General features: G+C 36.1%; 1 protein-coding gene across 2 annotated transcripts in view; it reads left to right on the top strand.

The window, feature by feature from the left end:
- Dnaaf4 (Dynein axonemal assembly factor 4) overlaps positions 1–22,834 on the top strand; it is a 139,472-nt gene that overhangs the window by 16,217 nt on the left and 100,421 nt on the right. For both annotated transcript variants that reach the window (XM_090397908.1, XM_090397907.1), the window contains exons 2-3: positions 4,731–4,881; positions 19,033–19,166. In XM_090397908.1, coding sequence (XP_090254034.1) covers positions 4,731–4,881; positions 19,033–19,166 — 285 coding nt within the window. The remainder of the gene's footprint in view (positions 1–4,730; positions 4,882–19,032; positions 19,167–22,834) is intronic.

Raw genomic sequence — 22,834 nt, 5'->3', positions numbered from 1 at the left:
TTAGAAACTACATCAAAGCTAAATTCTATTTAAGATAATATGAGAGAAACATTCTTTCTTATATATAGTTTTCTTACAGCAACAATGATGTCCTATTTTTATCATTACAATTGTTATATTAGATTTAGGATTCTGGATTATCTACAATCCTGTTAATAGTTAACTCTTAGGGAGAAAGGTTCTGTAGGTAGAATATGTACCTTCCACATGCTTGGGATTTTTAGACCATCATTATTGTTCAGATTGGGGTGGTTGATAAGAATCTCACAGGCTTCCTTAAATTTTCATTCATACCATGTTTTGGTGTGATGTAAACAACTGGTGCTTTTCCAGTCAATTCTATGTAAAGTGTTCAGGGCATGATCAGAAAGGTTCACCATAGTTATTATATTTTATGTGTCGTTTATGTTCCTTTTGTTTGATTGGAATTGTGCATCCTGTTTCCCCTATATATGGTAGGTTTCAGGTGCAATAAATACGGTGTACTCCAGGGTGGGCCAGCAGAGTGAGTGGATCTTTGGATGAGTTTAGTAAGCTTTTTAATTTTGCAGGAGGTTTAAAAGGTGGCTTTGAGGTTGTATTTCTGGTATTCTGTTTATTTTATCTGATGTCCCTTTAATGTAAGGAATGGTTATAGTTTTATTGTAGTCTGGTTTATCTTTTTTTTTTTTATTCAGGTCTTGTAGAGAATTTTGTTAATATTGTTCTGGCTATAACCATTTTTTTAGAAAAGTATTGCTGATAACTTTAAATTCATCTTTCTGCTCTTGTTCATTGGAGCAGATCTTCAAAGCCCTGTTTTTTAGAGTATTAATGACACCTAGTTTTTGTGTTGGGTGGTGGTGGTGGTGGTAGGGGTTTATGTGTATATTATTATTATTATTCCGGGCAACTCCAAGGAGTCGACAGACTCATCGAGGGAGGCCCTAACATCATGTCAAGAACAACTATTCGACATTCACACAGTATCTATCATACCTCGCCTTGAACTCATTCACAGTCATAGCACCCACAATAGACTCTGGCAGCTTATTCCACTCATTCACTACTCTCCAAGTAAAAATTCTAGCTCTAACACCCCTGCCAACCACATTCTTGTCCAGCTTCCATGTATGGCCCCTTGTCCTCCCGCCACCAGTCCTATTCTCAAAAATATCTTCTGGATTAATCTTATAGAAACCTTTCAGTAATTTGGATGTCTCAATCATATCACCCCTTTTCCGCCTATCAACCAATTTTTGCAAACCCACAAATCTTCAACCTGTTCTCATAAGGTTCATTCCATAGACCTGCTATCATCTTGATCACTCGTCTCTGGATCCTCTCCACCTCCTCCCCATCAAGAAGAAAGCCTGACATCCATATCTGGGCACAGTAGTCTAGATGAGGTCTTATCAAGGCTCGATACAGAGGAACAATAACTTGTTTGTCTCTGCTTGTTAAAGTATTTTTCAGCAACCAAATGATTTGATGAGCTGATTTAGCCACTTTTGCGATGTGCCCCCTAAACTTCAACTCCCTATCCACCAACACTCCCAAATCCCTGGCCTCATCAATCTCCTGGAGTACAGTTCCACCAATGTGATATACTGCTGCTAATCTTTTCATCCCAAAATGTATAACCTTACACTTTGCCACATTAAATTGACATCCATTTTCCTTAATCCAGCCCTCCAAACTATCCAAATCATCTTGCAAAATTTTGACATCCTGTGCATCTCACTATTGCTCTACCTAACTTTGCATCATCAGCAAACAAGTGAACACTTCCTCTCAGATCCTTTCTTATATTGTTAATGAACAAATTGAAAAGTAGTGGTCCAAGAACAGAACCCTGTGACACACCACTAGTCATAAGCCGTCTTTTGGACTCTACTCCTGAATAAACCACTCTCTGATATCTCTCCATCAGCCACCCTCCTATCCATCTCACCAACCCTTTATCCATTCCCATATGCTGCAGTTTACTGATTAGAGTTCCATGTGGTATCCTGTCAAAGGCCTTAGCAAGGTCCATTAGAATCATTGTAAACCATTACCTTATCCAGTTCAGCTGTCACTGTATTATAAAACGTGAGCAAGTTACTGAGACATGATCTACCCTTCACAAAACCATGTTGTCCCCCATACAGTATCCTATTTTCATCTATCCAATCCTGTATTCTTCTCTTGACTAATTTCTCCAAGACCTTGACAACGATTCCTGATATGTTAATCAGTCGGTAATTTACAACAGCAGTCTTGGAACCTCCTTTATGCAGAGGAACTATTTTCCCCTCTTTCCACCCCCTCGTGACTAACCCAGACCCGAGACTCAAATTTAACAAAATGGTCGAGGGCACTGACAATTCTTTAGCCGCTTCACTTACAACACGAGCTGGTATACCATCCAATCCCACAGATGTATTGACATTGAGATTTTGTAATAGACTACTCACCTCCACTTCATTCATCACAATTGCCGTATAATCCATTGGGTCATTCATTTCTGCAATGTCACCACCTGGATGATATATTCTTGCAAAGTGCTCGCTCAGTAATTCAACTATATCAACTGATTCAGTTACTTCCCTACCATCAGCATTCTTTAAAATCATTCTGCCATATACATTTTTTCTTTTACTTGCAACATATCGAATAAAACTGCTTTATTGGCCAGTATGTGTCGGTTTCCAGTAAACAGTGAAGGAAAGACTGCCAGAAGGAAGACGTGTGACAAGTGTATCTAGAAACAGAAGTGTGTTCTGTTTTTCAATCTCAATTGTGAACTGTATGCATTTGTGTTGTTTGTTTAGGTGGCTAAGGAAGGTGTCTAGTGTCTAGAAGCAATGGGGCCAGATCGCAAAAACATCAATGTATCTAAGCAAGACTTTTGGTTTTAAAGGAGAGGAATCTAGAGCATGTTGCTCAAAATGTTCCATATAAAAGTTAGCAATGTGGGGGGGGGGGGAATAATGGCGAGCCCATGTGGTTCTTTTTGTAGGTAGAAAGCATTTTGCCATACAAAAGAACCAGAACATAACACATGCTCAAAGAGCTCCGTGATATCTAGAGGGAATTTGTTCTGTAAAAGAATGATTGTGTCATTGATTGGGAATTCGTAAAGAGGGCAGACGTCAAAACTGACTAATAAATCATCTTTTTCTAATGTAATGTCTTTGATTATATTTATGAAGTGTTGTGTGTTTCTGATATAGGAGGGGAAATGACCTACCATCTCCTTGAGTGTTGCTGCTAATTTCTTGGCTATGTGATAATTCAGGCTGTCTATACCTTCGACTATCGGCCAGAGTGGTGTGTTTTGTTTGTGTATCTTTGGTAGACCGTAAATTCTTGGGGAATGAGCGTAGTGCGGTCATGCCAGTAGAATAACTGATGATCAAATCATTTTTCTTTAGCTTACTGTGTGAAATGTAACTCAGCTTGTCCTTGTATATTTGTATATACTCTAATTGATGACCTTAATATGGAGGTCGAAACATCGGGAAATTAAAATAGTTATTTATAACACGGTTGTCAAGTCCATAATTTCTAAAATGAATGCCAATCACTGTGCAACACCAAAAGAAAAGTAGTCTTGGATCATTTTCTACATTAACTTCTTGACTCTGTGCCTTCTCAGAAAACAATAGCCTTTCTAAATGCCCAACACCAAACCCATTCAAATGTAATCCATCAGATTTATACCATTCCAACTTCCCTTCAAATTCACTCCACAGATTTACAAATTGAACCCCTCCCTCCTTTACCTCACACAACTCAGCCATCTTACTATTCATTATCTCTGCTCTCCTTCTCAATTCACTATTATTATATCTGGGCAACATGCCTATGACTTTCCCAACAACACTATCCTTCTTTACCTGCTGCAACAACTTCCTCAAGTTTCTATCAACATTTTTTTTCTCCCCAACTAAGTCATTTGTGCCCATGACTACTGCTAATTTTGATGCCTGGTATTTCCTTTTCTCCAACACATCAGTTATTTGCTTCATTTTTCTGTTTTCAGGAAAGCATGTTTTGTGCACTTTATTAGTATTCCTTTATCATTGCCTTTCATTCTTTTATCCTTTATCAAAGATTTAATGGAATGAATATAGCACAGAGGAAATAAGAAGGCTAGCTGATTAAATTTCCTGGATAAAGGGAGTTTGCACTTACTGTATTATTATTGTTATTGTTATTATACAAACACTTCCTGGAGTCAAGACTCATCAAGGTATTGTTTAGCTTTGCATGCTATGCCTACTCTATGAAGAATTAACATTGTAGTATTAAGACTTATGTGCTAGTTTAAACTCATTATTAGGTTTAATGAAATGAATTTCTTCTGTGCTGTATTCATTCCATTAAACCTAATAATTAGTTTAAACAAGCACATGAGCCTTAATTCTAGACTATTTTATATCATCTTGTATCTTACATGTGGAGTTGCTCAGGTATACATGAGATTAGTTATGCTTTTTTACATTATCTTATAACAGCATGTATATGCTGTTATGAGATAATGTAAAAATTGTGTGCGTGCGTGCGCGCACTTGCAAGCTGTTTCAAAAATTAATTGAATCATATTCATTTGAATTGTTTTTAAGAATATCTTTGTTCTTTATGAATAGCATATTATACAGTAATTTGCGAAGTATTTTATAGTAAAATAAAATACTATAGTGTTTTTATGCATGTTAAAGTGAGTTTTAACTTAATTAATCTAATGTGATTATTTTCATCAGGCAAGTCATCCTCCCTGTATCTGGGAAGCATTTCTAAAATCATCTATTATTGCAGAACAGAGTATTGCACGAATTGAGGATAATTTGATTACTTTTCATTTAGTGAAGAAGGAAACAGGAATTTGGGGCGATCTTTGTAGCCCTGATAGTGGTAAGCATTCCTGTTTATCTGTGATAAGAGTAGTTACAATATACAGTGAGACCTCATACTTTGACACCTGTACAGAGTTTCAGTAGATCTTGAAACCATGTGCAGGTCTGATAACAATAATTATAATTATAATATTGTTTGTGGTTTTGTGGTTGAAGTTTGTTTATCCTCAAGCAGCTCCTCATATCTCTTGTGTGTTCTTTAGATAAAAGAATATATATGATTCATACAAGTATTTTATTAATTGGATTAACTTAAAAAAGTATATTGTGTAATGCATTCTATAAAAAATTTAATATACAGTGATTTTTCAGTTATCCAACCTTCAAAATAAACAACCATATAATAGGTTAATACGTCACATGGTATATTCCGGTAATTGGACCACATTTTTTTAATAAGCTATATAAAACACTATGAAAAGACTCCACAAGTTTCGTAAGGCGTTTGACTTACATCTTCAGGGGTAAAAGGTAACTGAAAGTTAAAACAACAAAAATGAGATTAATAGTTCCTACTATACAGTTGTAGCCATCTGACTATTCATAAAATTAAAAATCAGAATGCAGATTCAAAGCATTGCTGGGTTTAAACAATGCTGGATGATGCCATGTTCTGTTGTTCACGTTCATAATGTCCGAGGTCTGACTGAGGTATATTTTTTTATTACAGGTGACCAAACTTGGTGGAGAATTAGTCCTTGATTTTTATTGCATTGTGTTGGTATTTTAAGCATGTTTGCAGCTTCTTTAAATTTCCTTATGTAACAGTTTTTTTTCTATGTACGACAGTTTTGTATTCTGCCATAGTAAATTGTGGCCAGTGGAAGTGGTATGGAAAGCTAGACCTGATTTTTGTTCTCTTCTGTTTTGTACATCCTTTTGGTGTTCGTTCATGCGAATTTCTCCAGATCTTCCTGTCTGTCCTATGTAGCAGATGTCACAAGAACAATAAATTTTGTAAACACCTGGTTTTTTTAAAGGATGATGAGGAAGTTTCGGGGGATGTAGAAATCTCAAAATTTTTTCCAGCGGCAGAAAGGCTACTTTGATGTTATATTTGTTAAGTAATTTAGCCATCTTGTCTGTAACATTTTTGATATATGGAAGCATGATAGGGTTTTTGAAATCTTGTTTCTGAGAGATGCTTGTAGGAGGTGTGTGGAGGATTTTTTTTGATAGTTTTGGTTTCATAACCATTCTTTTGAAAGATCTGTGTTAGATATTCTAATTCTTTGTTTCTCTGTTTTTCTGTGCTGGAAATGTTATACGCTCTGTCCCTTAGGGTTTTTATTATACCTTTATTATTTCTAGCACAGAAACAGAGAAACGAAGAATTAGAATATCTAACACAGATCTTTCAAAAGAATGGTTATGAAACCAAGACTATCAAAAGAATCCTCCACACACCTCCTACAAGCATCTCTCAGAAACAAGATTTCAAAAACACTATCACGCTTCCATATATCAAAAATGTTACAGACAAGATGGCTAAATTACTTAACAAATATAACATCAAAGTAGCCTCTCTGCTGCTGGAAAAAATTTTGAGATTTCTACATCCCCCGAAACCTCCTCATCATCCTTTAAAAAATCAGGTGTTTACAAAATTTATTGTTCTTGCGGCATCTGCTATGTAGGACAAACAGGAAGATCTGGAGAAATTCGCATGAACGAACACCAAAAGGATGTACAAAACAGAAGAGAACAAAAATCAGGTCTAGCTTTCCATACCACTTCCACCGGCCACAGTGTACTATGGCAGAATACAAACATATCATACATAGGAAAAAAACTGTTACATAAGGAAATTTAGAGAAGCTGCAAACGTGCTTAAAATACCAACACAATGCAATAAAAATCAAGGACTAATTCTCCACCAAGTTTGGTCAGCTTTAATAAAAAATATACCTCAGTCAGACCTCGGACATTATGAACGTGAATAACAGAACATGGCATCATCCAGCACTGTTTAAATCCAGCACTGCTTTGAATCTGCATTCTGATTTTTAATTTTATGAATAGTCAGATGGCTACAACTGTATAGTAGGAACTATTAATCTCTTTTTTGTTGTTTTAACTTTCAGTTACCTTTTAACAAAACTTCTAAACCACAGAAACCTCCACTTACAGGTTAATATGTCACCTACCTTCTGGTATAGTTCCATGTAATTGTTCTTTCATTAACCATACCCTCAATTATCTGACTAGCAAATTGATTTCCCAGTACAATTAGTTAATTTTGAGATTACTGTATTTCATTATGTGTGCTTGTCTATGATTGTTGAAATGCAGTATACAAAACTGCTGATTTGAAATGGTTGTATTGTATTACTCACATCCATATTGAATTACTCTATTTTTGTGAACAGTAATTTTGTCATCATAGCATTAAGTACAGTCTGTTGAAATTATAAAATCCCTTGCATTTTGAAAGAAATAATTGTAACCATTTTCAACTGTTCAACTGTTTTTTCCTTATGCAGAATAAGCTCACTATATTAAATTTAATAACCTGATTAGCTTTATCAATTCTTATTGACATCCTCAGGATGTACAATAAACTGTATACATATATTATGACACACATTATAAACTCCACTATTCATTGAAACTATCATACTGAACAAAGTGTGACCTAACAAAATTGGCTAGCACTCACAATCTTAATGAGAGAGTCAACCAGATCCTGTTAAATTGTACTGAATCCTGCATGTTTCTTCAGAAGTCTCTCAGATTTAAATAATGTTGAAATCACTTTGGCTTGGTTCTTCAGGATAACATGCTGGATAAGACCAAACTTCTCCTATTATAGGAGTGAGTATATATTACATTTCATCATTATCGTAATCATTTTATGTTGTACACCTCAGTGGGTATACCAGATAATATATTGTTCAACATACTTTTTTGTAATTAGTTTACAGTCAACAGTTCTTTTATATGGTCTATTGTTTGTCAGGTTGTTTTTTTTATTAGGTCTTACATTTCGATCTTCTGAAACACCCCTGGGGTTTCTTATTAGTTAAAGCTAGCTAACTGGAAGGAGATATCCACATCGCCTCTAAGGAATGCCGAGAACCAAATGAGGCTTGGGACCTAATGTCCAATCCTTACTATCACATGATGGATAGCTGGTGGATACCTACCTCATTAGTAAGTATCCACTGGGTACTGAACAAATGAGGATTGGCTGGCAATTTGACTTAGCCAACCAAATTGTACTCTGTTGGCTTAAACCAGAAACACACATGATGGTACAACATGATGAGATTTCATGCTGGCTGGGGCATTGCCCAATTAAACAAAACCCTCTTTGTTTTTGTCAGGGAACCAGGATGACTAGTGAAATGTCAGATAATGAAACAAACTCCAACTTAACATCGAAAAAGAAGAGCAATCCCAACATCAGAAGATTGGAATTATCAACATAAGAGGTTTTTTTTTTGAAAAGGAAATTGAACTTGCAGAAGAAGTGGAAAGGTACCATGTGGACATAATTGGTGTTACTGAAACAAAGAAGACAAAAATAGCTGAGATCCTACTAAATAATATGTATGGGCTGTTATATTAGACAACAATAATCAAGGAAAGGAAGGGGTAGTGATAGCATTCAACACCAAACATGAAGACAAACTTCTTGATTGGAAGGCAATTTCAAGGGTTATGGCGACAAACTTCAAAACTTGAAAATGGACAATGAAACATACCTGTGCCTATGGTCCCACAGAAAGTTCTCCTAAGGAAGAAATGGAGAAATTTTTTGTTATTAGAGCAGGTGGATGAAAAATAATGTTGTTCTTGTTGGAGGTCTTAACAGCAGAGTAGGAAATGAATTCCACTAGGCATATAGAAAAGTTTTGACAAAATTTGGGGAAAATAAGGGTAAGGCTAATAATAATGGAAGTACCTAATGGATTTCTGCTTAGGATGTGGACTGTTCATTACTGACACCATGTTCCAACATAAAGATGTGCACAAGTTCACATGGAGAGATGACACAAGAAATAAAATAAAGCTTCATTGACTGTTATTGTTGATAGCAGTATCTTCATACTGGTTCAGAAAGCAAGAGTATACAGAGAATTTGAAATTGGAAATGATCGTCATTTAGTTGTACTTAGGATAAAAATGAATATCACATTGATATTCATTTTATATAAAAGTATAGAAATGGAGGAAACAGTACTGTGAAAGGAATCAGAAATGATAATGGTGACATGAAAACTGAAAATAAGGATATTCTAGAGCCTGGAGTAATTACTTTGAAAAACTATTAAGCTAAACAAGCAGTGACAAAACAATAGTTAAAAATATTGATAACATATTAATAATTGAGCTAGAATAAAAAAAGCCATCAAAATTTTGAAATGTAAAAAGGCACCTGGAGTAGATGATATTTGACCAGAAATGCTCATATACATGGAGGTATAAAAGTTTTGCTGTGGCTACATTGCATAATTCTGAGGGCCTGAACAAAAGGTCGATTTCCAGATGATTGGAGTAGAGCTCTTATACGATGGTGGTCTGAAAAGTTGTCGGCTTTGATCATAGATGGCAACACTAGCAGCAGGATTTTTTTTTTCTTTCTAAGTTGGTACATCTGTCATAAGCATCCATGTGAAATTGCAAGTCATTCTATCAAGTAGTTTGTTTTATACAGCTGTCTGAAGCAAAAGTGTTGTCTGTATCCCTTGAAATGGATAAAATTGAGTATCGTGCGGTTATAAAATTCTTTGTAAAAGAAGGCTTAATGCCAAAAGAAATTCATTCGAAGTTCATAAAAGTTTATGGGCACTCTTCTCCTTCATTCTTGACAATTAAGAAATGGGCTGCCAAGTTTAAACGTGGCCGTACCAGCCTTGAAGATGATCCACGTAAAGGTCGTCCAAAAAGTGTAACAACACCAGAAATCATTGATCAAGTGCACGATATGGTATTGGATGACTGGCAAGTCAAAGTGCATGAAATTGCTGAGACTATTGGGATTTCAAAAGAATGTGTATGATAAATATTGGGATTTCAAAAGAATGTGTATGATATATTTTGCATGAAGAATTGTAAATGGAAAAAGCTTTGTGCAAGATGGGCTGCACTTGCTCATAGCAGATCAAAGATGCACTTGCATGAAAATCTTGGAGCATTTTAACAAGAAGAAAACTGATTTTGTGCATCAATTTATTACTATGAATGAGATTTAGATTCACTATTACATACCAGAATCCAAACAGCAGTCAAAACAGTGGACAGTGGCTGGTTGTTCAGCACCAAAGAAGACAAAGTCGATTTCATCAGCAGGAAAGGTCATGGCATCGGTGTTTTGGGATGCTAAAGGCATTTTGTTTATTAATTATCTTGAAAAGGGTAAAACAATATATGGGTAATATTATTCCGATCCTTTAACCAGACTAGATGAAAAAATTCGTCAGAAAAGACCCAGTTTGCAGAAGAAAAAATCATCTTTCCTCAGGACAGTGCACCTGCCCACAAAGTGTTTTGGCAATGGGAAAATTAAGGGATCTGCACTATGAATTGTTGGAACATCTACACTATGTCCCAGATTTGACTCCCTCTTTCTATCTCTTCCCAAAAACTAAAACTCTTCCTCGCTAGTCAGCGTTTTTCTTCGAATGAAGAGGTGATTGCAGCTGTAGAGGGGTATTTTGCAGATCTTACTGAGAATCACTACAGGGACGGGATAATGGCACTGGAGCATCGCTGGAATAAATGTATTAGTCTTAAGGGAGATTATGTTGAGAAATAAAAATAATTTTGAAATTATAAATTCGTTTTTTCATCGTTAGACCGAGAACTTTTCAGATCACCCTCGTAGTCAGAGGCATAGCTGGGGGGGGGGGAGTCCGCCCCGTTCAGCACTCTGAACCTTTTTGAACTTTTGCAGTTAATTCTAAAATACAGTCTCGAGAACTCGTTTCCAAATATTGTAATACTACTGTGAATTTTCCTCACAATTGCTATAAGTGTTGCTAGTTGTGAGAGGAATTTTTTAAATAAAATTGATTAAGAATTACCTACATTACTATGAAATAGACTTCGCCAATGTCATCGATGATTTTGCTAACAAAAAAGCAAGAAAAATAACATTTTTGAATGGTGAAATTAAAGTTTTACTTCAAAAATAAACATAGTGTTTTAATTTATTTCCCTATATGTCGTTTTGATTTTTTGTAGTATTTTTGGTGTGTATTGAGAGGGGCGGAAAACTCAGGGACCCCTCCAAGCGGCAAAAGTTCTAGCTACACCACTGTTCATAGTTCTCATCTATAAAAAAAAGGGGAATAAAGCTGAAGTGAAACTACAGAGGAATTTCTCTACTAAGTGTTCTGGATAACATATTTTGCATGCATATTTGAGAAGAAGATGAGAAAAATTGTGGAAGAGGAACTTGGAAAAGAACAAGCTGGGTTCAAGCCAAATAGAGGTGGTCAAGATCGGATTTTAACTTTATGACAAATAGTTGAGAAATCATGGGAATATAATAAGGATCTGTACTTAAGTTTCATAGATCTGGAAAAGGCATACAAAAAAGTGCCCAGAGAAAAGCTTTTCTAAATGTTACAATTGTATGGTGTAAATGGAACAATATACAGAGTAATGCATAGTCTATATCTAAGTTGCAAGTCAGCAGATTAATCCTGATATTAGAATTTTAAATATCATAAAGCATTATCAGCATAAAGCTTTTTGCTTTATGCTGATGATGCGTAAAGCAAAACACATCTAGTGCAAATCTTCAGGATTCTCTAATGAAATTAAATAGCAGCTGTAACAAAGTTAGTATGAAAATCAATAAAAAGTCCAAAACTATGAAAATAGGAAGGAACATGGAACATTTCTGCTGCATTTTCAAAGGAGAACCTAGAACCTATAGAATATGTAAAATGTTTCTGCTATATAGGCACAGTTTTTAGTGAATATGGCAAATTAATTTTGGAAATAGACACCAGAATAAGCAATGTTGGTATGTTGGGAAGCCAGTTGAATAAATTTATATGCAATAAGAGAGAAATTGGCCAAAATGCTAAACTACCAGTATACAAGACAGTGATTGAACTAGTAAGTTATGGATCTGAAAGTTGGGTTAGAAATAAAGCACTTGATCAAATATTAGAACTGCAGATATGAGAGTTCTGAGAAATATTAGGGGAGTGAACAAATGGCATCAATGATAGAATCATATTAAAAATGAAAAATATTAGGAATTTGACATTGCTAACATTCAAGAATGTGTAAGGAGGATTAATCTGAAGGGATATGGTTACTTAAACAGAATAGGAGAGGTTAGCAAAACAGATGTTTGATGGCAGAAAAGAAACTCAGACTAAGACCAAGATCTGGGTGGATTGATTCAGTCAGAAGTGTTTTAGAATACCCAAATATAATAGATATAACAGTATTGTTGTGCTGACAAGTAACAGACTAAATTGAGAAAAATTGTTGCATAGGAGATTAATAATAATATAAATTTAATCATGTAGTACTGTCATAGTAGCCTGTATATCCCTTGAGGGTACATATGAGAAAAGTTGATGATGATAAAATATCCTTAACTGCATACTCACTTTTAGCTTGGTTTTCCTATGGCTGTTTTTCATGCCATTTTTGCTTCAAGCACAATCTTTCATCTCTCATTCTGTTTTTTTTTTTAAATATCTGATCCACACATGAAAGGCCACAAGACCTATAGCACATTAATGGCATGTATGAGCAAGAGGAATAGAAGAGAGGAGGAGTCTATTCACATTTTGCTTGAACAGCTGAGGGTTGTAATCTTTGGGAAAGGCAGAGTGGGAGAGACTGTTCCAAAGGACAGAAATAGATGGAATGAAAGTGGAGGCAGTGAACTTGGTTTGGTGAGTTTCAAGATAGACTGTAAAAAGGTGTTGGTTAGCAGTGGCTCTTGTTTTAATAATTTTGTAGGAGAGTGGAGGAATAATAATGGCCAATTCAGTAAAGCACTGTCTATGAAAGTATCTGTAGAAGAGGCACAAGGCAGAAACTGAATGTCTGTGAGAGAGGGATTGAAATGGATTTGTGTGAGAGAGGGTCTGTTAATTAACTGGATTGCCCTCTTCTGGATAGAATCGAGCAAGGTTAGAGAGGATTTTGGTGCACCACCCCAAATATGGGTGCAATATTCCATGACTAGGCAGATTTGGGCTTAGTATAGAATTAGCAGCTTGAAGGTGTGAAGTAGTGTCTTGTGTGAAAAAGTTCACTAAGTTTTTTGGCAGCTGCATAACCTATAGTTGAAATATGGTTGTGCCAGGAAAGATCAGAGGTGCAGGTCAGTCCAAGAAGAGAAATCTGATCGTGTTTGGATATCTCAGTATTACGGAAGGTAAGGGGAATGCGAGCTCTTTCTTGCGAGAGATCAGACAGAACTGAGTTTTGGTGGCACCAAAACTCACAAGGTTGTCCTTGCTCCACTGGGATATAGCTAGAAGATCTGAATTCAGGTCCCTGGTTGTGGTAGATCTTGAAGATTCTAATACTTGAGCACTACAAGGTTTGTCAAATGAAAAGGAGGAATGGAGTGTCCTGTTGTCAGCAAAGTTGTGGATAGGATTGGAAGTTTGTGAGAGCAGGTCATTTATATACAAGAGGAAGAGGAGTGGATGAAAGAATAGGACTCTGGGGTACTCCTGCATTGAAGAGGAAATCTGAGGAGAGTAAACCATCCACAATGACATGTAGAGAGTGACCAGTGAGAAAGTTGGCAATCCAGTTGCAGAGTGAAGAAGGCAGATAGAAGACCATAAGGAGCAGAAAGAAGACCATAGGATGGTATTTAGTGAAATGCCTTTGAAATGTTGAGGACAACCATGTGAGTTTCTCCAAATTTCTCTGTGGCCTGAATCTATAGGCAGGTGGTGAAAGCAAGATCACCTGTAGATTGCAAGTGGCAGAATCCATACTGCTGGTCACTGATTAGTTGATATGTCTCTAGGTGATTCAAGAGTTGGTTTTTGATGACCTTCTCCATAATTAAATAGAAATGAGAACAATTTGATGGTAGTTCGTCGGTTGACTTTTATCACCATTCTTTGGGATGGGCTGGATGTGGACCTGTTTCCATGTTGTAGGATAGATCTTCTTTCTTAATCCTCCTCTTCTACCTTTTTACAGTGTCAAGGTTTCTTATTCTTACAACCATAACTGCCTCGAGGATAAGGTGGTTGGCTCTATGTACCCGGTGTGTCCTGTGTCTGTAGATGTGTGTGTTCATGGGGCCAGTTTGCCTGTTCTAGGGAATGAAAACACCCAAGTTTCCAGGTGGAAAAAAAAAAACCCTACCTCTGTATGAGACTGGCTAACTCACCTTTCGTCAAAAGAGACCAGATAAAGACAAGTTCGATTCCCGTTACTGATGAGAATCGAACCTGTTCAAACCAAATAGAGGTTGTCAAGATCAGATTTTCACTTTGTGACAAATAGTTGAAAAATCATGGGAATATAACAAGGATCTGTACTTAAGTTTCATAGAGCTGGAAAAGGCATATAAAAAAGCCCAGAGAAAAGCTTTTCTAAATATTACAATTGTATGGTGTAAATGGAATAATATACAGAGTAATGCATAGTCTATATCTAAGTTGCAAGTCAGCAACTTTCTTACCTGCTAACTTGTAAGGTAGATGCCAGTTGAATAGGATAGATTGAAAAGATTGAAAAGTTGATACAGGATAGGTGTTAGTTCTGGGGCACAATTTTTTAACACAATAGGTGGGATACCATCAGGACTACATGCCTTGTTTGTGTTCAGGTTATTAAGGATTCTTCAGATTTCTTTTTTGTTGAAGACTGTGGGAGACCTGAGCCATTCTTTGTGGAGTGGAGGGAACTTTGCTCAGGTCATCAATGCAGGAATTGGAAGAGAAGAGTGATGCCAGTAAGTTGGTCTTGTCTTGTCTTTTGGTGAGGTGACTATAGTACCATCGGGATGGGAGAGTGATGAAAACCTGGGTGGGCAGAAGGTGGGCCCAATGGCCTAGGAACCAGAAGAAGTGACTGCTATTTGGGCAGGAGGCAAGTTTGCAGCATTTCGCCCTTTCAAAGTCTGACTTGGACTTGATGATTTTTTGTAGTTATTGCAAGCTGCAGTATAGGCAAAGAGGGCAGCTGGAGTTTTGGTCTTGAGCCATTTGTGGTAAGCAGAGGTTTTTTCTTTTATAGCATTGGCACAATTTTTTGGGAACCAAGGCTTGGATGGTGGCTGAGAATTTGGGGTGGAATAAGGGATGACAGCCTTCATTCCTGTTTTCAGTCTGAGCAGGAATTTGGATCAGAAGAATTGAAGCAGTAATCAGACCATGGAAGAAGGAATAGAAGTCATGAAGGTCCTCCCAGTTAGCACCCTTGTAGTGCCAAAGGACACGAGGCTGTGAACTGGTCGGTGAAGGTTGTTCTATGGCAAAAGAGACTTGTATGAGTTTGTGGTCCGAGTTTCCAAGAGGAGAACCGACAAGAGATCAAGTGCGTTGGAAAATTGGAGGGGATTGTCTGGATGATCTGAGATAAGTCATTGCTGATGGTGAACACCTCAGCATCCCTGTTTGCTTGATCAGAGAAACTGGAGAAGGGGGGCCAATATCAGTTGTGGACATTGAAGTCTCCAAGAAGGATGACCTCACTATTGGGGTATTTAGACTGCAGAAAGTTGAGCTTTAGAGAGAGAGAGAGAGAGAGAAAGTTGAAGAGGTCAGAGTAGTTGACAGAGTTTGGAGAGTGATAGAGAAAGCATATGAAAAAAGTAGGTTCATTTGGTTGAGAAATTTTGAGCCAAAGCAGATCAAACAGTGGGGATTCAAGGATTTGCAGTCTCTGGCATAGTATGTCAGTTCTGATTAATGCATAAGTGCTATCCTTCTGGCAGAAAGAGCTGTGTGATGTGTAGTTTGGGCATTTGAAATGTACAATAGCTGTTGAGGTTGCCAGTTGGGGGTTTTGAAAGGAATAGTAGTTCTGTTTAGATGACTGTGGCCTAAGCAGCATCGTTTATGTTGCTGCTTAGGCCACAGATATTGGTGAAGTGAATATGGAAACTTTTTTTTTTTTTTGGTAAGAATTACTGTTGGTGGGTTGTTTGGTTGGATTTCTGTTGTCTTTTATGATTTTTTTTATTGAATTTTTGATGTTTTTTATGGTTTTTTAAAACTGTTTTGTGTGGGAGAATTTTTGAGATTGGTTGTGATGCATTGTGTTTGGTGAGGAAGAGATAAAAAGGAAGTGGGGACATGCAATGAGAAGTGACAGACTCACAAACATACCTCCCACACAGAGGGAGTCAGTCTCCTGTCCATACATGGCCTCGATAATTCCCCCTGTAGTCACAATATTTGGTCTCCCTCCAGTCACGAACTGGCAAAATATGTAGTTGCAGGATTTCTTGCTAGCTGATGGAAGCCTCCAGGTTCGTCACTACTTGGTTCAGTCCTGTGTACTAACCAGCGGCCAGCTTGCAGAACTGTTTTACTGCTGTACCCTCGAATGGGAGAGGGTCCAGGCCCTCTACATTGAGATTGGTATGTCATTGAGGGTATCACTCTCACTGCATGCGGGAAGTGTGTGTGGGGGGCAGAAACTGGAAACCTTGTTCTAGTGATCAAACATGGCTGCAGCCACTTCAGATATCTAATAAGCAAGGTTGTGTTATTTCACAGGGTGATGAAAGACATCTACTACTTAGCGAGTGCCATCGCAGACAAGCTTTGCCTTACATATTGGTTTAGTCCTATGTGCTGGCCTAGTTGGCCGAGGTTAGCGTATCCGCTCTCCAGCCAAAAGGCTGCAGGTTCAAATCCTGTCATGGGCATGGATGTTTGTGATTGTCTGTGAAAATATTAGTGGTGGTTGTGGGCAATAGATGCTGTTAATGTAGATGAGCAGTTGATGGATTGAGTGGTAGAGCCAGAGAGTTGTAGAGTGGGTGCCCTCCCTCAATGAGTCCTTGGACTCCTTGGAGGTGTCACATAATAATAATAATAATAATATTTTTGAATATTAACAATTTCAAGTTCTTTTCTGATGTCTTCATTTTAATATTGTTCTTCCATTGCCATATATTCACTTCCTAACCTAATTTTCTTCAGAACTCTTGCATCTGCAGTCTCCAATTGATCAGCTGCATTATTTCTAACCCAGTTCTCAGATTAATAAGGTAAAATTGGTTTGAATACTCTTTTATGTACAACTGACTTGGTTTTCTATTGGGTGATTTCTCTCTCTCTCTCTCTCCCCCCCTCCCCCCTTCTCTCTCATGTTGCATATAAGTTTATTCAGCTGCCTTCTGACATCTGACATAACTAGCCTTATTTATTTATTTTTTATTTTATTTTATATTGATTATTTATTTTATATTTAACTCTTTGAGCAGTAAAACAGAATAATATATGTTGCCATGCTTCTGCTCCCGAAACAGTATCAATGTATACATATTCATTCAAATTTTAATTATAGTAAAGTCATAAATTTATGTCAATTTTTGAGTTTTTGCAGGAAGATACTGCAATCCTTACAACCTTCCTAATGTTTTTTCCCCATATATTTATATGCCATAGAAGTTGAGATATATATTTTGAACTTACTGCTTAAAGGGTAAATTTGTCATCTTCACTAAAAAATTGTATTTAGACATAATCATCAACTACCTTCTTAGTAGTAAGCCTACAGATCAGGTTACAAAATGTGTGTAAATTTTATTCATACACACAATAGATTGGATATGAGTGAAACATATAAGTAAGCAAAGGGATTTTATAGGATACATGCAGCATAAAATTTTTAGTATATGACAGGAGAAACAAAAAGAAGCATTAATTCCTGAAAAATTTTGTATGAGTGTAGTTAGGAAGGGCTTGAGGGCTGATTTGTTTTGCTTGAGAGTGATGAATGAGTTGAATTGGTTATCAGGGGGTAGTTATGTTTCTTTTGACAGAGAAGGAAATTAATGAGAAGTATGATAGGCGTTACATAAATAATGGTTAGTGTGGATCTCTAATGATGAATCTTCATATTCCAAGGAAATACTCTGATGGTGATGATGATAATAATAAGATTCCTCTTACCTTTTGGTGTAAAGAACTCTTGATATGATGGCATTGTAAGTGTGGCAGGGAAGAATTTGTTCATGTCATCCTGCAGTAGCAGGAGTGAAAAAAAAAAAATAATAAAATCTGGGGGAGGTGGTCACCTTTTTTTATAATTTTGTGATCTAATAGTATATGACATTTAGAAGAGGAAGAGATGACAGCATAAGTGGACAAAAGTTTTTTTTTTATGTGAATCCTATTCATTTGTGTGCTAATGGTTAGATACTCTCATTCCCCTACTCTAAGGTCAAGCATGGTTCAAGCCTCTTAAGGCTTTCAGTAAGCAGAATAGTAGTTTTAAATTGGCTAGTGAATTTCACATTGTCAAACATCCATGCCTGCAGCAAGATTTGAGCCCATGTCTTGTTGGTTGGAGAGGGTAGTGCTATCCATTTGATCAAGCTGGCAACAAACTAGAAGACTCAACTATTAGAAAATATGCATTTTTTTTAACAAGAGTTATAAGCTTTAGGATGGAGAAGGAAATTGTGTTTTCATGAATATTTCATATTACTGCTTTAATTTATTTCATCATACTTTCCTTAACTGAGTTTAAGGTATGATAAACATTGTGTGAATAATGTCTAGTGTGGGCCTCTCGTGAGGCTTCAAGACTCCCTGGAGTTGCTCATATAATGATGATGATGATGATAAAATATAATTCTTCTGATCTTTGGTGAAATGTTATGATATGCATCATTTTAGGTGTACGAGGAATGGGGTTTCTCAACTTATCATTGCAAGAGCTGAGGAGAAAATAAAATGCTAAAGGGCCACATATTTCTTTTAAGATACAGTAGTACTTGGATGAGAAATAAATGACATGGAATTGGACAAAAATTGCAATCATGCCTAACAGTGAAGATAGTATTATCTTTTCTAATGGTAATCATAAATTAAAAAAAAAAAATAAGGAAATAAAGTTGTGAACTTTAGATTAGATAGAGAATGAAAATAGATATATCCTATTTGAATATTCTGACTGTTTACTTTAATATAAAATATTATTTCAGCTTTAGTGATTACAGCTTAAATCTTTATAGGAGATGAAGCATTTCGGCATCAACAAAGAAGTCAAGCTTTAGAGGAAATTCAGAAGGTGACTGAGGAAATTATATCTGAAAGAAATAAATTAAAAAATGAAAAGAGGAGATTTATGGTGGAGAAACAGATGGAGGTTAGCAATTGATGTCACAAAATTTTAGTGAAATATCCTTTTATTAAATTTCATTTCCTAACATTTTGATACAATATAATCGTGTGTAATATTTGCACAAAACAACATAGCATTATATAACAGTATTAACTGTATTTCATACTTTTTAGAAGAAACATTGAAATTGGTTGCCTCTCTTTCTCAAATGCAGACATCCATTCATTTCACTATGTTGTGTGCCACTGTCAGATTAGTGTGATACCAGGAGCTTATAATTCCATTTAGAATTAACACTCCATACTTTCAATTTTTGTGATGGTGAATGGTGAGAGAACTTTTGTTTAGTTTCATATACCATAAAACCTATATAATAAATATGGCAGTTGGTTGACCAGTGCCTGCTGAAAGCTGGTCCTTCTATAAGGAATTTATATAGGCATTTGCACAAAAAAAAATGGCATTCTTATTGCATACATTAATTTTCAGTAGGACTGTGCTAACCACATAGTACTCTGTTTTTTCTGCTTATATTAAATACATTGAAAAAAGGTATACCTTATTTAGTACCAGCTAAATGAAGTTTCCAGTAAACTGGTTCAAAATTGTCAATAGATAGAGAATGCAATGCAGTTACAAGAGGGTAATAAATGAAAAGTTAATAAGTGAAATGCCTACAAAGACTCAAACCTTTCTTTGAGGTTCCTAAAAATCCCTGTCCTACCAGACTTTGATGGGTTTTTTTTTTGAATGAGTTATGGTTGCCACAAGCATATAGATTCACTCTTTTATTATTATAGATAAAATTAATGGAAATAGCTGTGTTAATGATAGCCTTTACAACAGAGTTCATCTAATTAATGAATGTGAAGAAATAATCAACAGTTTTGACCTAACATCCAATTCTCAACTTCTCATAGTGAACCCTGTTAATAGGTATTTACTTGAATACCAGATGAATGAGAATGGGCAAGTGGGATTTAACCAACCAAATTGTATTCTTATTGGCTTAACAAAACAAAATTATTGGCTTAACAAATCAAAACAAAATGATAGTAAAATATCATGAAATTTCATGCTGGCTGAAGCTTTGATTAACAAGTTCTCTTCTGTTTTTGAAAAGTCATCTACAGAAACAAACTCCAACTCAAGATAGGCATCATCAATGTAAGAAATATCATTGAAAAAGAAGTCAAACTGGCAGAAGAATTAGAGAAGTACAACATTGACATGATTGGTGCCACTGAAACAAAGAAGAAAAAACAGGTGAGATTCTGTTAAGTAACAAACACACGATATTATATTCAAGAAATAGTGATCAAGGAAAGGAAGGAGAACCTATAGTATTTTCAACAATTAACATTCTTGAATGGTAGGCAGTATCAAGTAGAGTGATGTGGGTGAACATCAAAATGGAGAATTGGAGAGTGAGACTTTATCATTATTATTATTATTACCCCAAGAGCTCATGGAGTCAAAGACTCATCTGGGAGGTTCTTTTATCACACACACATCTCATTATACCGAGCCTTAAACACACTCAAACTCCTTGCAGACACCACACTCTCAGGCAAGGCATTCCAATCATTCACAACTCTGCACAAAAAAAACCTGCCTCTCACTCCCCTACTTACACCCTCTTTATACAGTTTCGAGGGATGACCTCTGGTTCTCCCCTGATCTCCCACTATTATCTGTAGAACTTCTCCACCATTGATCTTATAACAACCCCTTACCAACTTGTAGGTCTCTATCAGACTTGTTGCCTATAGTTCCCACAGAAGGTTCTGCTTAGGAAAAATGGAAGAAATTTTTAAATCATTAGAAAAGGCAGCCAATACAGAGAAGAAGGAAAAGTTAGAGATCTAAACAGATCCTTGTTAGAGATCTAAACAGAAGAGTAGGAAATGAATACAAGACATACAGAAATGTTTGGTGAAAAGAACAAAGCTAATAATAGTAAGTAACCTGCTGGATTTCTGTTCAAGACATGTACTAGTTATTACTATCACCACTTTCCAACATAAAGATGTGCACAAATTCACATGGAGAGAAGACAGACATAAGAAAAGTGTTACTCATGACACCATTGTTGCTAGTGATATTTTCATGCTGGTTCAGGACATAATAATATATAGAATATTTGAAATAGGAAATGATCACCATACAGTTTTGATTAGGAAAAAATGAATATCATAAAAAGAAAATTGTATAAGAAGTTTTAGAATGATCATGAGGATTTGAAATAGGAAATGATCACAATTTAGTCTTGAGTAGGATCAAACTGAATGTCATACTGAAAAGAAATTGTATAAGAAAGTTTTAAATAGAATGAAAGTCAAGTAGCTTTTGTATGTGAATAGTATACTCAAATATGAGGTAAGTCTGATCTCTCTCAATGCTGAGAAAGGTCTCTCCTTCCCTAATGGGGGAGGATTGGGTCTACTTCTCCCATGATGATCCAGTTGGAAGAGTGCCCATTTGTATATATGTATGTATGAATGAAGAGCATCACAAGCACCCATACCTAAGCTGGGGTTTGAATGCACAGCCTTTTGGCTGGAGTATAGATATGCTAACCATTGGCTAGTTAGACTGGCAAACTTAAATATGCTAATGTTCAAGAAAAATTCAGAGTTTGAAAACAAGAACCAAACCTTGGAGACTTGGTGGCAGACTCTGAAGAAAACAATGATTAATTCAGCTAGCAGAAAGTGTGTAAAAAAAGTGTATTGAGGTAAGTATGCATGTGCTCTTAAAGAAAGAAAAATAAAGCAAACAGTGTACAAGTAGCTGAACAAAAGTTTGAAAGAGTTTGATAAGAATAGAGATGATGTTCTGGAGGATGTTGAAAAAAAAAAAAAAGTTTAGACATGCAGGAAAGAATCACTAAAGGAATCAGGGATGAAGGGAGGTGAAAACCAAAGATATTCTGGATGTCTGGACTAATTACTTTGAAAAATTGCTAAAAATGGAATGAAATATCTTGTAAAAAAATGTAACATTTAATCTTGTAAGAAAAAAAATTCTCCCTGTCCTGAGAAATATTTTTTTTTGTCTTACAACATTAAAGTTTACACCCTTTTAGAATAACATTTTAGAGTTACATTCACTACAGGGACCCCAGTTTTTATTATATGTGGTACTAATTCTCATGGTCAATTGAAATGCTTCTATATTGTCATCCAACCATTTCTTGTCCATCTGAGATGGTTAGAATCCCCTAATTAGGGATTTTAGGCAATTAATGCAGCTAGCTTGCCACTCCTCTGCTGCATTCCCTAAGTGAAAATTATATTTATGAGACCAGCTTGCTTGTTTTGAAGGATGAGAAATCTGAGTTTCTAGGAGGTAAAAAAAAAACCACCTTTGTATGAGACCATCTAAAACTCACCTTTAATTGAAAAGGCCTGTTAAAGGGCTTTTCAATTAAAGATGAAGAACCTTTCTCTGGTGATGGATAAGTTCTTCCCATTAATTGGATAGATGGCTAGTTGGCATACGGGTTTCAGCACGTTGTATATCGTCGTTGGTGATAAACCACCTCTTATGTGGCCGAAAAGTCAATATGGACACAAAATTTTTCTTCTTTTGTATGATGAAGAAAACTTATGTGAACAAAAAACTGTGTTCTTCAAGTAGAAAATAGAAATTCCCCTATCAGTCTTATGTATTTTCCTGATGATAGCATA

Source organism: Typopeltis vanoorti, chromosome 9 (genome assembly GCF_054136105.1).
Source record: "Typopeltis vanoorti isolate ZY-2024b chromosome 9, IOZ_Tvanoo_1.0, whole genome shotgun sequence".
Lineage (NCBI taxonomy): Eukaryota > Metazoa > Arthropoda > Arachnida > Uropygi > Thelyphonidae > Typopeltis > Typopeltis vanoorti.
The sequence above is the reverse complement of the archived record's forward strand: the minus strand, read 5'-3'. Positions and strand labels throughout refer to the sequence as shown.